The 16,071-nt window shown below is 44.3% G+C and overlaps 1 protein-coding gene across 1 annotated transcript in view; it reads left to right on the forward strand.

Moving 5' to 3' along the window:
• Positions 1–16,071, forward strand: part of BAIAP3 (BAI1 associated protein 3) — a 2,154,334-nt gene that overhangs the window by 1,967,958 nt on the left and 170,305 nt on the right. Inside the window, exons 23-24 of the mRNA XM_069647200.1 lie at positions 12,036–12,179; positions 14,264–14,359. Of these exons, the coding sequence (XP_069503301.1) occupies positions 12,036–12,179; positions 14,264–14,359 (240 nt within the window). The remainder of the gene's footprint in view (positions 1–12,035; positions 12,180–14,263; positions 14,360–16,071) is intronic.

The raw sequence follows: 16,071 nt of genomic DNA on the forward strand, positions 1-16,071 counted from the left end.
ACAATAGTCTCTCGATGCCCATCCTGACCCAATAGTGCCATCTCTACGGTGGAATGAGTTACAGGCCCAGAGGCAATTTCAGTTCCATCGACTGTGGTGATGACATCTGAGGTGGTTTTTCGGCAGAGAGGTAGATTCATCCTGGAAGCCAATTCGTAGTCCACATAGTTTCCTATGGCCCCGCTATCAATGTATGCCCTTACTGCGTGCATACGCGATGGCTGCCTTGGATCTACGAGGACCATTGGTATGATGAAATGCGAGGTCTGAGTATCCTTCTTCAAGCTCGGCAAGCGGATCTCTACGCTTATCGGGCGTGGTCGTTTCCCGAGCCTGACGCCATATGGCTTTTATCAGCAGCTCCTACCACCTTCTTGGGTGCTTTTACAGGGCAATCCCGTAGAAAATGCCCAGAAGTTCCACAATATAGACACAATTGCATTTGCCGTCTTCTTTCTCTTTCCTTCTGGGTTAAGGCTCCTTTAACCCCTCCGATTTGCATGGGTTCTGAAGCATCTGCTCATTTGGGGTTAGCGTGGGTTTTGACCAACACCCGATTCTCAAACTTGGCTCGATCAGCCTTTCTGTTCTGAAGTCTGTGATTTAACTGGACCACTAAGTCTATATATTCAGCGCAGTCTTGAGGTGGGTTCACGACTTGAGCCAAGACATCCTTGAGTTCTCCTCGAAGCCCTCGATGAAATAACGTTATTCGTTTTACCTCAGGCCATCCAGTTTCCACTATCAACCTATTAAAGGTCGCGATATAGGATAGAAGGTCCTGGTTACCCTGTCGTAGGGACAAAAGTTAATTATCCAGGGCCTGTCCTTGAGAGTGCCGGGCAAATAGTCTTTCCATGCTCATTTGAAAGCCCTGACAATCCCGAAGAATTGGGTCATCCTGAGTAACTAGTGGAATTGACCAATCAGCTGCACTGCCACTGAGATATGACAATACAAAGGCTACCTTGGCTTGATCGTTAGGGAAGGCTCCAGGTCTGCATAAAAAGTGCAAGCGGCATTGGCTCATAAACACGGCGAACCTTTTGGGATCCCCGGCAAAGCGTTCGGGCGGAGCTAATGGAATAGTTCCTGGTAGGTTTATTTGCACAGGGTTACTCGATGACACAGGAGCTGGATTTCCCCCGGGTCCTGGTAGGGGTGCTTGTCCAGCCTGGCTTTGCAGTAGTTGCCTAGCAAGATCATCAGTTCGCTCCTTTGACAAAATCAGTTCTCTCCTAAGAGCATTGGTTTCTTGACGGGCGGAATGCACTTCAGCCCTCAGTTCCCCTAGTAATTGGGCCAATTGGCCAGTTTCTGAGGTATCCATAACGCCCGGGTGGGAATTTGTGGGTAAGCTTCACGTTCTGTTACGCTCACCTGGCTCCCACAGGGGCGTTGATCTGAACTGGACAGCTGCGGTCTCCACCAATGTGACGCGTAGTGCCGAGATGACGGGCTGGACTGGCCCACCTAACTTCGTTTGTTTGGCCCGTAGGAATATTATTCTGCAAATGGAGAAAGGGAATTAACCACCCGTGGAGTTGAGCGTTAACCCCCCCCACCCCTGCTGTTCTCCCCACTGATCACCTTTGATGTCCCCTCTTATAGTCTCTCCTGATGGTTTGGAAAGATGAGCTCTCCATCCTGCTTTGAGCAAAGGGGCGCGTAGATAACCAGTTGCTTCACTAGCTCGAAGGAATTGGTGAGTTCCAGAACAATATTGACTCTGAGATTTCCGGCAAGACTCCGTAAGTATGTAGTTCGTAAGAGTTCAAATGTCTGACTTTCACTCTTGTCCGATTCAATGCAGGTTGCAGCTTGACCCTAGCGAAGAGTTCCTCATGGCAACCGGTAATATTCAGGTAAGGATTTGTATTATCCAACACAGTTCGATAAAATAATGTCAGTATGTAACCTGTTGCTTTCTCCCTTATTCAGGCACTGAGAGAAAGTATGAAATCTCTGGGAATAATGCCTCCGGCGTTAAAATCAGGTAAGTCTGTTGTGGTGAGGAGGTTTCCCCTTGTTTGTCCCTTTGTTTCACCTTGCTGTCCTTTTGTTTCCCCTTAGGGGCAGGGGTACGGCAGGATGCAGTGGAAGCTGCGCCGACCTGTGAAGAGGAATAGTACCCCGGTGGTAAAATCAGGTAAGTCTACGGGGGGATAACTAATATTGCCTCTGTTTATTCCCTTGGCTCACCTTGCTCTTCTTGTGTTCCCCTTAGGTGCGGAGTGCGGCGGGAACATGCAGAAGGATGCGGTGGAATGTGAAGATGCTGTGAAGGCCGGTGAGTTCAGTGCGGCGCTGCATTAGGCGAGGCAACGCGCATAAAATAACTTCTTTCTTCCAGCTCGAAGGCGCGGTGGATCGGGAATTCAGGTAAGGATCAAAGGTATTTCTCTTGTTCTAACCTTTTCTCCTTCTTTCTCCCTTTTTCTAGGAGCTCCAGACTCGAGGCGGACGTGGCAGAGGACTGAATGCAGACTTGCAGGCACGGTGAGCATTACGCTGCTGGATGCCCAATAACGCGAAGCGTGTGCTGCTCTTCGGGCGTGGTTTAAATAGCCTCCAAGGTAGTCCCAGGTAAGTATTCCTCCATAGCCCCACCTGAGTAAAAAATAGTCCCTAGGTAAAGTAGTCCCTTCCAAGCCTCTTTTGGCTTGGAGCTCTTGCAGCATGGTCTGCATCAGGTAAGTTTTAATCTATGAGCCTTGCGCCTATGGCGCCAGGACTGACTCTCCTTATAAGCCTGGCGCCATAGACGCCAGGACTGCACCCAAATAGCCCCTAGCATGGGTTGTTGGGCTTGCTTGGAATAACTTGATGCCCGCTTCCGGGGTTGCTGGACTTGGTCTGGGTCCCCGGGGGTAGGCATCATGACATTCCATCTCAGAAAGGGTGACCTGCAAACCAGGTCCCCCTTTCATAAGCTCCATGCCAAAAGATAGTGTATGCCTGTGTCCTGCTGAATCAGTAGTCCGATTTGCAGCACCTGCTCTCCAGTAGCCCAGAGTAGGCTCCGGTCACAGGTGCGTTCTTGACAGATGCGGTGACATCCAAGTCACTAAAGCACAGGGGCTGCACTTTAGATATGCACCTCTGTTCCAATAACAAACTAACTATGAGAGTTGCTATTAAGGTGGCACGTTAAACTGTACATATAAGTCCTACCTGAGTTTGAGGTAGGGAGGCTAGCATCTCTCATAATGATCAAAGCCACATTAATTTGATATCACACATGTATCAGCCCCGCTCAGCTGCATAAGAGTTATGTGTACTCCCCGCAGCCAGGTTTTCTCTGCTGCTCCCAACAAGACTGTAGCCCATGGATTGTCTCTCTTTGATTCTTTGTGAGGGCAGGTAACACCCTCACCAGAGAGACACCCACTCCACGGGAAGCTGTCTTGGGAACAGGAATCAAAAGACACACCCTTTCCAAAAGACTAGCCTCACACTGTGTGCCTCATACCAAAAGGGCCTTTGATGCTACTGGCAAAGAAAGGGAGCAGGGTTAGGGTAGACAGAGGGGGATCCAACCAGCTGGAGGAAGGTGCCACCATCTTGTTTTCTTTCTCTCTTTACCTCTCTTCCTTTCTGTCCCCTCCACTTCCTTTAACACAAAGCACATTGTGTGTGATGTCAGAAGGCAAAGTCTCCTTTTCCAAGAACAGGAATTGGACCCTTAAAGGAGGTTTGCTTTTGACCAGTCATCTGTAGATTTCTGACTTTAAAAGAAGGGATATCCCGCTCCTTCTTTGAATCATCTCTAGACTTCAACCCTTGAAGAACCTTTCGCTGCACCCTGTTAGGAGAGCAGTCCTTTCCAAAGTCCTACAGTTGTGAGGTGAAGACAGGTAGTTCAAGACATAGGCAAGCTCTGTCCCATAGCCACCCACAGGTCACATTGGGGGTGACCTGCTCCTGAAAAAGGACCTATCTCTCTGCCAGCAACACTGATACCTAGGACCTCACTGCACTGATAAAGCCCTGAAAAGGTGTGCCAGCCTCCCCAGTGTATGGAAGCCCGAGAAAAGGACTACTGTTGTCCCCTAGACCCCTAGGGCTCACAGCTCCTGAGAGCCAAGACAGCCAGCATTAGGTCACTTTCACTGTCAACCCTTTGTGAGCCGTGTGTTGAGTGCGTTTGACCCCATTCAAACCAACATGCCCTCCATAGCTGCATTTGGCACTCACCAACCATCGAACCGCAGTACAACACGTTAAAGAAAATTCACTGCTGAACCGTGCCAGCACATTGTTGCCTGAGCTGGAACAAAGAAGCATCACTGCACATGCAACACTTGAAATGCCACTCAAACCACCAATTTCTTCTTGCCAATCCAGTTGACGATCAAACTGACAATAATGTTCGCTCATAAATGCATCCTTCGAGCACAGCATCAAACCAACTTGCCTGTGCATCCCATCATCAGCGCGTACGCTATCGAACCTCAACCGTCAAACTGAACCTTATGATGTCCACAATTCACATTGCTCAAGCATTGCCTCAAACCACAGCCTTTGTCAGTTTGACCCCTCCTTGACATCTGCTTGCCGCTGGACTACCGCAACTGCCGCATTTCAGAGCAAAAACAAAATATTGCAAAACAAAACAGGATAAGTTAAGGTTACTATGATGTTTGATTTTAATATAATATTTTTTTAATTCATTAATAAAGTTCATTATGTTGTTATCTTAACAATATTATTTCTGATGTTTGTAGACTTTAAGTTTTTGTTGGTTCAACCTGAACCCTTTTGTAAATTATTTCTTTTTCTAATAATTTCAACTTTTTCTTACAGTTACGTGATTATTGATTCTGAATGTTTGTTGTACACCTAGCATGTGTTATAAGAGCAATGTCGTTTAAGTGTGTGTGTGTGTGTGGGGGGGTGGCATAAGACATGTTGCATAACAGTGCAATGAACAAGTGTATGTGTCATATGTGAGTGTGTTGAATGTTTCTGTGTCTTAAGAGAGTTTGTTGAAAGATTGCGTGTCATGTGTGTTGTAGGAACATGTGTTGTAGAAGAATATGTTGTAGGAGCCTATAATGTAGGACAGTGTGTTGAAGAAGCGTGTGTCATAGGAGGGTGTGTCATCAGATCACCTATTATGGAAGCATGTGTGTTGGAGTGTGTGTTGTATGTCCACACATCGCATGTCCACATGTTGTAGGTGCATGTGTTGTAGGTGCAGGTGTGATATGTGCACTTGTTATAGGTGCACATGTTGTACGTGCACATATCTGAGGTGCACACGTCAAATTAGTATGTTTTATAAGAGGGTGGCATAGGACCGTGTGTTGTAGGAGCGCATTTCATAGAAGCGTGTGTCATAGGAGCACAAGTCATAGGAGCGTAGGAGTGTATGTTACATACATGCATATCCTAGGAACGTGTGTTCTAAAAAAGGGCATATTAAGAGTTTGTGTTATAAGTGTTCATTTACAAAATGTTAATCTCATACATGTACGTGTAGGGTTTTAATAAAAAATGTACCTCCATTCTGCTTATGCATTGTATGTCACCTAAATGTATGAAAGCTCACATTAAAGTCGACTTTAACTTTAATGTGCATTTTGATACGTATGAGAGGCGTAAGTGATTTCTCCAATTCGTACTTGTATGTAATATATAGCTCCTGAAAACTTACATCAAAGTAAGCTGACTTTCCTGTCTGTTTTTAAAAGATGTAAATTACAGTTTGTATGAAAAATTTACATTTGTTGCATCCCCTGAAAACTAATATCAAAGTCTGCTCTGGCTGATGTAGTTTTTTTAAGATGTAAACTGTATAATGTATGATATGATATGATGTGGCATTTATAACACGCCTGTACACAAGTGTTTCTAGGTGCGACAAGACAAGTAGGAGGAAACAATGAAGGACAAAATAATGATCTTACTAGGCCTTGTGTCATTCAAATCGTGCAAGTGCGCGGAAGACGGAAGGGGAGAAGTGCCAGGGGGAAGTGCAGTTAACTCACAAGTGCAGCCAGCCGGTGGCTCATAAGTGCAGAGAGAAGGGACTGTAGGGTTGCAGATGCAGACACTAAAGTGCTGGAGAGCCTGGAGGCAGTGCAAGGGCAACTGGACATTCAGGAGCCTGGGCCCGAGTTCAGAGGATGGCCAGGAGACCTGTCCATGGAGCAATCAGGTGCATCAGCAGGGAAGAGGAAGAGAGAAAGCAGAAGCAAAAAGGAAGGCCTTGAGTTGCTTCTGGACCCGGAGGTGGTTCTGCTGAAGTTTGAGAGAGGCAAGGAGGCTGTTCCAGAGGGAGGCCCCAGCTGAGGAGATAGATCTGCCCCCAACTCTCTGCTTGGAGAAGCGTCTGACCCTCAGAGAGTTGGAGGTGGATGAGCGGAGAGCTCGAGAAGGAACTTTGTAACTCATACTCCTCTTCGTACAGTTAGTATAAACATTATACATTTATTTATTCTCCTTAAAACTAGCATCAAATTTAGTCCTGACTTGCCTTTGATGTGAGTTTTAAAGAGATGTTAATTTTGTAAGCTACCAAATGTTAAACTCATATACTCTGCGTACATGATTGCAGCACATGTAGTAGGTGTCTGTGTGGTAGAAGTATGTGTTGTAAGAGTGTATGATGTAGAACCATGTGTTGTACAAGTGCATGTTGTAAGAGTGCAGCCCGCAGGAGCACATGTTGTGTGTGTAGTAGGAGCATGTGTAGTAGCTGCATGTGTCATAGGGGTGCAAGTTGTAGGAGTGCATTTGTAGGAGTGTGCATCATAAGAGTGTGTGTCGTAAGAGTGTGTGTAATCAGAGCATCCATTGCAGGAGTATGTGTCGTACGTCCAGATGTTTTGTGTAATAGGTACGTGTGTAGTAGGTGTGCCTGTTATAGGAACATGTATCATAGGAGTGTGCATCGTAGGAGCGAGTGTTTTAGGAATGTGTCATGAGAGTGTGTGGTAAGTGTGTCTCATATGCTGCTTGTACATCGTATGCTCCCTATACATATGAAAGATCACATTAAAGTCAACTTTAACTTTAATGTGTTTAATACGTGTGAGAGGCATATATAACTTTTCAGTTTTGTACTGTTGTAGGCGTATGTGTCATAAGAGCAAGTTTCATTAAAGTGTGTGTCATAAGAGAGTCATAGCAGTGCATGTTGTAGGCACCCATGTGGTAGGAATATGTGTTGTAAGAGTGTTGTAGGAGTGCATGTTGTATGCGCAAATGTCATAGGAGCATGTGTCGTAGGAGCATGTGTGTGTGTGTGTGTGTGTGTGTGTGTAGTCTGAGCATGTGTTGTAGGAGTGTGTGTCATAGGTGTGTGTGTCGCACATGTCATAGAAGCACATGTGTTCAGGTGTTGTAGGTGAATATTTCATAGTTCACCTGTCCTAGGTGCATGTGTCATAAGAACAAGTGTCATACAAATGTGTGTCGTAAGAGTGTGAGTCATAGCAGCGCATATTGTAGGCACCCGCGTGGTAGGAGTACGTGTTGTAGGAATGTGTTTTGGAATAGTGTTTGTTGTAGGAGTGCATGATGTAGAAATGCATGTCATAGGAGCATGTGCCTGTGTATGTGTGTGTGTAGTAGGAGCATATCATAGCACGTGTCACAGGAGCACCTGTCATAGGAGTGAATGTCATATAGGCATGTGCCATAGATTAGAATGTGTTTTAAGAGGGTGCATAGTGTGAGTGTGTGTTATTAGTGTTCATATACAAAATGTTAATCTCACACACATACATGTAGGGTTTTAATATGAAATATACCTTCATTCTGCTTGTGCATTGTGTGCCTCATATACCTATGAAAGCTCACATTAAAGGGAACTTTAACTTTAATGTGTGTTTTTAATACATATGAGAGGCATATATGACTTCTCCCATGCAATTGCAGCTCCTGAAAACATCAAAGTAAGCCCTAACTTTCCTAAACTGTAAATTGTGTAATCTATGAACTGCAAAAATCATATGCCTCTTGGTACAGTTTGTATTAAAAATTTACATTTATTACATCCCCTGAAATGTAACATGAAAATCAATCCTGACTGATGTTATTTTTCAGGTGTAAACTGCATAATGTACATACTATGAAACCTATACTCCTGTTGGTACAGTTGATGTGAAATGTGTACAGTCATGCCATCACCTTAAAACTAAGCAAAACAAAAGAGGCGATGACTGGAAGGTTTGGAATTAATGTTAACCTCTGGCATTGCTCTGGCAACCCTCCAGACCATCATTCTTTGCTTGCAAGCTCTTTCAAAAGGGGAAAGCCCCAAATTGAGCTTGGTCCCACCCCAAAAGGGGCAGTCCAGCCTGTGCTGCTAGGTCACATCCCTTCTGTACGAGGAGAAGCTTGGGTCTCTAGGCCCAGCAGGCACGGGACCCACATTTGGGCATATTATTCAGACTCAGGGTGACAGCTGGGCCTAGATACCCAAGCTAATCCTTACTGATGAGGCCCACTGAGGCCAAAACACATCTGGGGATGCTTGTGGTCTTGTGCAAAAGGGATGTGACCAAGCAGTACAGGCTTGACTGCCCCTTTCGAGGTGGGACCAAGCCTGATTTGCATTTGTCTTTCCTCTTTTGTAATGGTTTGGCAGGCTCAAGAACAATGGTCTGGACGGTTGCCCAGAGCAATGCCAGAGGTTAGGATTAATTCCAAACCTTCCAGCCATCACATCTTTTATTTTGCTTAGTCACTCCAAATGGGATCGGTATGCCCAGACATGGCTCCTGTGCCTGCTGCACCAAGAGACCCAAGCTACTCCGCACTGATGAGGCTCAACAAGACCAAAACATGTCTGGGGATGTTTGTGGTAATTTTTGAGTGACATTCCTAATTTTTAAGGTCAGTAAGAAATGACTTTGCTATTGAACTTGTGAATAGCTGGTGAAAGCTTTGGTTGCACTTATTTGATCATGCTCCTCTGGACAAATATCTTTCAGGTTTTGAATCATTGTATGTACACCACACATTTGGTGATGTCCTTGAGGATAATCCCCATAATAACTGTGCAGGGATTGAAACATGAGGGGCTCAGTTGGGTCTAAAAATGTGCACAATGTCTGAGACATTGTTGTGGTCTCTTCTTTGATCCTGTGCGTTTTTGTCATTGTAACACAAAAAACAGTTTTGGCAACCATATTGGGTTTGTGGTGTTATATAATATAGCTTTATAGACCTGCAGCGAGGGCCGTACCGGGCGTTATGGGCTCTGAAGACCGAGTTAATGAGGTATGAGGGACCATAACGCCCAGTACGGCCCTCGCTGTAGGTCTATAAAGCTATTAGAACACCCTCAGGACCGGATTCTGAACTTGGCGCAGTGAATGTGCTAAAGAGCATGATTCACTGCGCCAAATCAGTACACCCAGGCTCCACCAGTATTTTCAAGTGGGCCTGGATTTCCTCGTAGTGCACAACAGTGCACCGTCAGGATTAACAGGCGCAATCCTGAAATCTCAGACATATTCGTTATTTTACAAAAATGCTGCTGAGAACACGGGTGTATATAAACACCAGAGCATACAGCTTCAACGTTGCAGAATACAAGGTAGAAGCTGCTTGCTTTGGTGCATGTGAAAGTGTTCGTATACAGTGGTGTATATGTACACCTTCATATACACAAAAGCAAGCAGCTTCAACGTTGCAGAATACAACGTTGAAGCTGATTGCTTTGCGAACACCCAATTTACGGGCTGTAACCAATCTGCGGGCTATACCAGTTTGTATAGACCGCAGATTGACCAATCAAGATTGAGAAACATCCGAAAGGGTGTTCTAATATACACTTGGTAGTCAAGACAAGCTTCATTGAACATGAATGTTTTTTATGAATTTGTATGTTTCACAATGTTATCTTTTTTTAATGAGCACATTTATATTCAAGGTTACGAATATAACTTTATTTCATAGTAATACTTTGCAGTCAAGTGGAGTACTATTTGTTCTGTTGCAATACCATAAGGAAGTTCTTCACTTTTACTGAATGGAGTTTTTTGTTTAGCATGTTATGTTTTGGCCTACAGTATAATTAAGGTTCCTTTCTATTAGTTAGGTGTGTATTAATTCCCTTCATTCCATGAGTCAATGTCCTCTTTCTTTCCAATGAGAACATCTAAAGATCCTCGTGGTTTGGACAATCCACAAGGTTGAGGTACAATTTCTCTGCTTGCATTGAAGTATCCGCTATGGGAAGCATCCCATAATGAGAATGATGTTTTATTTATATAGCGCTTTCGCTAAAGCGCTTTACAGCAAACACATTTGCATACAGTGTCACACAACTGAAGTTGGTACTCATTTATCAATCTCAATGATGAAAGGCTGAGTTGGCCTTGCTGGGATTCAAACCTGTGACTTTCAGATCACAGCAGCTAGCGCTTAAACCACTGAGCTATCTTGCCTGCTATTCCATCCTTATTTCCTGCAGTGTAATGATAGAAATTAAGCAAAACGAACATGTGTGTGGTATGGGTACCTGGTCAATATTCTGGCTGGATAAGACATTTCCTGTACAACTGGATTTCTTCGTCCTGGAACTCAGGAATATTACCAACCAGTGAGAACTACTTTTGTCCTTCTAGATTGTACTGTTTTGTTTCTTTGTAGACTATGCTAGTCATTGCATATCTCTTCTAGCCATCTTACGGTGAATTGATATCGCCGTACATACAGGCTACATGCCTTCGGCTGAAATGGATGGACTGCTTTGAACCTGTTGCTTAGGTTGTCAGAAAATACCTTACCAACTAGCCAAACCAGCCTTCCTGAAGCCAATGGATCTGACTTGATAAACGTAAAGGGTACGATTATTTGTGAAGCCCACACATGAGAAAAGGCATGACCTTCTACATGTATGATGCCAGACCTTTCAGCTTAGTCAAGGCATGCTCTGGCAAATTTGCCATTGAAGGCAATGTCCAAACCTTCCACTTCAGCATGATCTGACAAAATGCACGCTCCACGTTTGCTCTGCAACCGTGTTTACGTTTTATTTCCTCTGACCCCCGCCTTTCATGGATGCTCCAGAAATTAGCCAGGTCTCATTAGCCTCCCCAGGCAGCCCTGTTGGTTGGATTAGACCTTCTTCTGCTGCTTTCCTCCCGTAAATCATGTTACATTTCCACACAGGAAAATATAGTCATCCCAATGTTTAACTTTTTAGGAAATAGTGTACCATTTTGTTCTATTTTGGAAAAGCTTGTTCTATACAATACACCAACAAAAGCCATGGATGCTACGGAGCACCTCCACGAGCTGCTTTGCAAAAGGCGATGGGAGCAATTACAGTATCACCCCCAAAAGGTTCACCTGTACAACGATGCAGCAGTTCGTTCACTGCAATGCATCCTTAAGTTTTATATATCTCAGGTATTTGTTTATTGTATTTGTCGCTATACACTGTGTGTGTGATTCCATCGCCTGCCAGGTTAAGAGCTTGTTAAGTCATTGAGCCAACATAGGTGCAGGGATGGCTGGATAGTAGTGAGGCCGAGAGGTCTCACCCTAGCAGGGATGGCTGGACAGTAGTGAGGCCGAGAGGTCTCACCCTAGCAGGGATGGCTGGACAGTAGTGAGGCCGAGAGGTCTCACCCTAGCAGGGACGGCTGGACAGTAGTGAGGCCGAGAGGTCTCACCCTAGCAGGGACGGCTGGACAGTAGTGAGGCCGAGAGGTCTCACCCTAGCAGGGACGGCTGGACAGTAGTGAGGCCGAGAGAGGTCTCACCCTAGCAGGGACGGCTGGACAGTAGTGAGGCCGAGAGATCTCACCCCTAGCAGGGATGGCTGGATAGCTCACCCTAGTAGTAGGAGCCTGTAGCCGGGCTCTCCTGCATTGGGTAAGGAGGAAGCAATGAGTCCAGGATTGATGGCATGATCACAGGTGGTAGTCCCCAATAGATTGATGTTAGTGTTATTTGTCTGGGATGGGGTTGGATTATGAATTGGTTGTGTTTCTTTTGGTTGTTTTGATGCAAATCACTGGGATGTAGACTCGGAAGGTGTGGTGATGCCGACTCTTTCTTTCCAACAGCTGGAGTACGTAGATTCACTCTCCAAACACAGCAGTTCTGCGGTGGATGTTACAGCCTGTTTCTCTCAAATCCGGGAGTTCTGGATACAGCTCGCCTGGCCTGACTCCGCTGAAGCCTTCGTCTTTCTAACTCAACTAACCGATGTAAGTGCATCGTAGCAATGTACTTGATATGGTACAGTTCTTCCAATGTATTGGAAATGATGCATGCGATGGTTATCAGGCGCATGCATTGTGGGGCTATATTATCGGTATCCAGTCATTGCATCGAATACAAAGCACTGAATGCCAAAAGCATCTAAAAAAATACATCGAAAAAAAAATCAAATGCATTTTTTCAAAGGAAAAGGTTTTATTTTAGTTATAATGGGTTTTAAGGAGTAAAAAAAGGGGGATGGGAGATGCCCCATTACAAAAAACTGGAGAAAAAAAATGCATTCAGTTCTTTTTTTTCGTTGCTTTTTTTTTAGATGCTAAGGCATTCAATGCTTTGGCATTCGATGCAATCACTATAAACCATATTATCGAGTGTCCTACTGGAAGATCAATTGTTTAAATTCACTCTTAGAGGATTTTAACAAAAATCAGGGGGTCTTGTGTGCAGACAGCTAAGCCTATGGGAAAGCAGGCTATCATGCGGCGGCCCTATGGCTGATCAGAAGTGACTCTGAAGCAAGGTTCAGGTGAACTTGTCTATGATGCAGGTGAGGCAGTAGTTATGAGTGTTTTACAGATTTTCAACAGTGCTGTGGGAATAGCATTTATTTCAGGGTGAGCTGCCTGGCTCCTCGATGGCCGATAGTTACATGTTCATACTAGATATTGACATACATTTTAAACCAATGAGATATATACACACTCACACACTACTCCAAACAAAAAAAAGGAAATCATTGGAGAAAAATGTTTGGGGGGGGGGGGTGTCAAGCTTGCTACATAGGCCTACAGACTGGGAATGACGTGGTTAAATTTACTACCAACTCTCCAAGTTATCAAAAAATTGCAACAAATGTTCGAACTTACAACTTTAAAGAAACTACAAAAACTTAATGGAAATTAAATATTTTTCAAAGATAAGCCTACCCCCTAAAAAGTTTGCTGAAACGTTTAATTATAGACACGTCTACATGTGTGGATCGTAAAGACATGGAATTCCCCGCCATGGTGTGTGAAGATGGCCTGAGTGTCATTTTGCCAAGTGCCAAATTTTTACGTGAGGGTTAGAGTGGTCTTCAGGGGTCAGATATGAGATGTTTCCTGTAATGTCTCAGATGATAAGGTTTGCAGTACACTTTATATAAATACCCCTAAACATGCATAATCTCATTGCCACCTGATATAGACAATAGGCTCATGAACTCTAGAAAGGCCTGCGGGCTATCCTCCAGTTCATAGGTCATATAACGTTACGGAAAGGGAAGTGGCCCGGCCCAGCACCTGGAACAAGGCAGATGTTATGCAAAAAAGGAGCCGGAATTGCCTTTTTACACCACTGCCATGTTAAGTACTGGTCACAAGGATCTTATACAGAACCTCAAAGCACAACTCTTTTGCGCAGTACACAGGTGCTTGATTCACAAAGATTTGCATATGGCCAAATCAGGAGCTTCTCAGATTTGCACCTGCTGCCTCCTATATGATGCACAGAGCCCAAAAACAGAACACATATAAGAATGCCAGCAACACCTATGAGAAGAATGTATCAATGAGCATCTCAGAGGGGCCCCAGAAATAACCCTATGAGTTCAGGTTTTGGAATGTGTGGTGCAAATCTGAGATGCTGACTGGTATTTCCTAATTTGCTTAATATGTATGCCTCATGCCCATACAATGCATTGTCCTGTATTTCTATATGCACGAGAAATATTCTTTGCAACATTAAGTAAAATGAATTCTTTAACTACTCTCCCATTAAGCACAGCAAGTTATTGCATAGGGAAGATGAATGTTAAGCCTGTCTGTCCGAAGCAATGATGCGATCCTGAGTGTGAGCTCACATTTATAATTACAACGCTGCTCAATGTGCACCTACCTCTAGCATAAACATATTGTGCAATGAAATATGGCTATAGCTTTTAGATGGAAATATACTTTGTGATGGGCAGCCTATTCTCTTCCTGGCAGGTAGGGGCCTCCCTTGATCAGTCACACGTGGCCCTGCATGAAGGTATAACTCAATATTGATAAGTGATGTGACGGATACGCCTTGTTCTTGTCCCTCTTTCCAGGATATATGTAGCGCAGCGATCCAGTACTCTGAAGCAATAAAGAGGAAAGTGGACAAAAATCATCAGCCTGCGGGTCTAGCTACTGTAACCCAGAAGGTACATTTGATCATCTGTAAGGCGCATTGATTCCATGGTCAAAATAGGGAGTGTTCACATGATACACAGGCCACTAGGAACCTGATTTGTGTGCATATATTGTTGTTCATAATAAACAAAGGTTCTCACTAGAATATTAGAGAGTTGTATACCCCAAGTCATAAACACAGAAGCAAGACTGTTGACAACATTGAAGGCTAATCCATCTGGGGGAGAAAAGAAAAAGGAAAGCGGACCCGGCGACATTAACTGCATTGGTGCTGGGAAGGCCTACTAAGATGTGGAATGGTCTTTCCTGGGCAATGTGGCTTTCAGCCAATCATTAAGCTTTTATTGGACCCTGAAGCCCCAATTTATCAAAGTGCTACCAATCTGAAAAGGCAAGACTAGAACCCTAAACACAGCAGCCTGCTCTGCTCCTAGCTCAATTGGTGGAATGATTATCCATAATGTTAGGATAAATGGACTGATCGGAGCAGTACAATTTGGGAGACAGAAAACCAGGCTTAAATTTGTTTGCGAACAATGTACTGATATGTTTGGACAACCCAAATGCAGCCATCTCAACTCTTATTACAAAGATGGAGCAATTTGAAGGAGTAGTGGATTCAAAAATGAATATGGGCACCTTAGCATACTCAATACCACCTTATGCTGACAGCATATAGCAAACCTAAAAGTCTCAGCACAATTGGCAAAACAAAATGTATTGATTCTTCAGAATAAAAATCTCTCACTCAGTTCAGGCCATATTAAGTACCAGTCTGCCTTTTTAAATAGTCATCATGAGCCCCTGCAAAGCATGACCCACCTCAAGCGCCCCTGTGCTGGTTAACTCTCCATGCAGAAAATATGATTGGATCTGAGCTGTGCATGCATGTGCACACTGCAGAGATCAGAACTGAAAGCTGCCATTAGTGTGGACTCCTATGAACTCTGCCTTGTCTTTGAATACACTAAAAACAGGCAGAGTCCATATGATTCCCTTCCTCCTTGTAAGCATCAAAATGTTGATATGGACAAAGACACATATGCAGATTCCCTACACTGAGAGGTAGAATTTGTGGATAAGATTTCTGCCATGGTTCATGTTCCATGCAGTGAATTTGTAGCAAAATGAAGTTGCAAAACCCATGGACACCTCACTTCCTTGCATCTGCATCATTTTGTACCTTCATGAAAATGAGGTCCTGTCAAGACACCAAGTGGACTCTGCAGATAACACAACTCATAGGTGAGGTTCAAACAGGTCTATTCGGGACAATATACAAAGTTAACCAACTCATAGTAGAAAGACAAACACAAAGTCTTATTGATTCAAAGTGTTCCTCAAATGTTTGTTTGGGTCTCTCCTGGGTGTCAGTCAAAGTCTTTAGATACAAGGTTGCTTCAACAAGTGATGTCCAGGTCGCTGGTGCTCTTTCCTGGAAGTCATGGGTAGGATAGCACCAGCCAAGAGTTGTGGGCAGCTGCATTCAATATGTAGGGTCTATTGCATCAGGATTCATAGCATCTCACAACAATGAGGCAGGCCAGGAGTGTTCCAAGTTTCCTGGTTTGGTGCAAGCTCCCCTCTGTGGCCAAGGGTGCTGATTCTACTGCCACCTTACACAGCTTCCCTTCCTTCAGACTCATTCACAGCTCACAGATACCTCTGGTCCTCAAACTGGACCTTAATGCTGACCCTCAAACTGACTGTCAACTAACTTCCT

Source organism: Ambystoma mexicanum, chromosome 2q (assembly GCF_040938575.1).
Source record: "Ambystoma mexicanum isolate Mex_15411 chromosome 2q, UKY_AmexF1_1, whole genome shotgun sequence".
Classification (NCBI taxonomy): Eukaryota; Metazoa; Chordata; class Amphibia; order Caudata; family Ambystomatidae; genus Ambystoma; species Ambystoma mexicanum.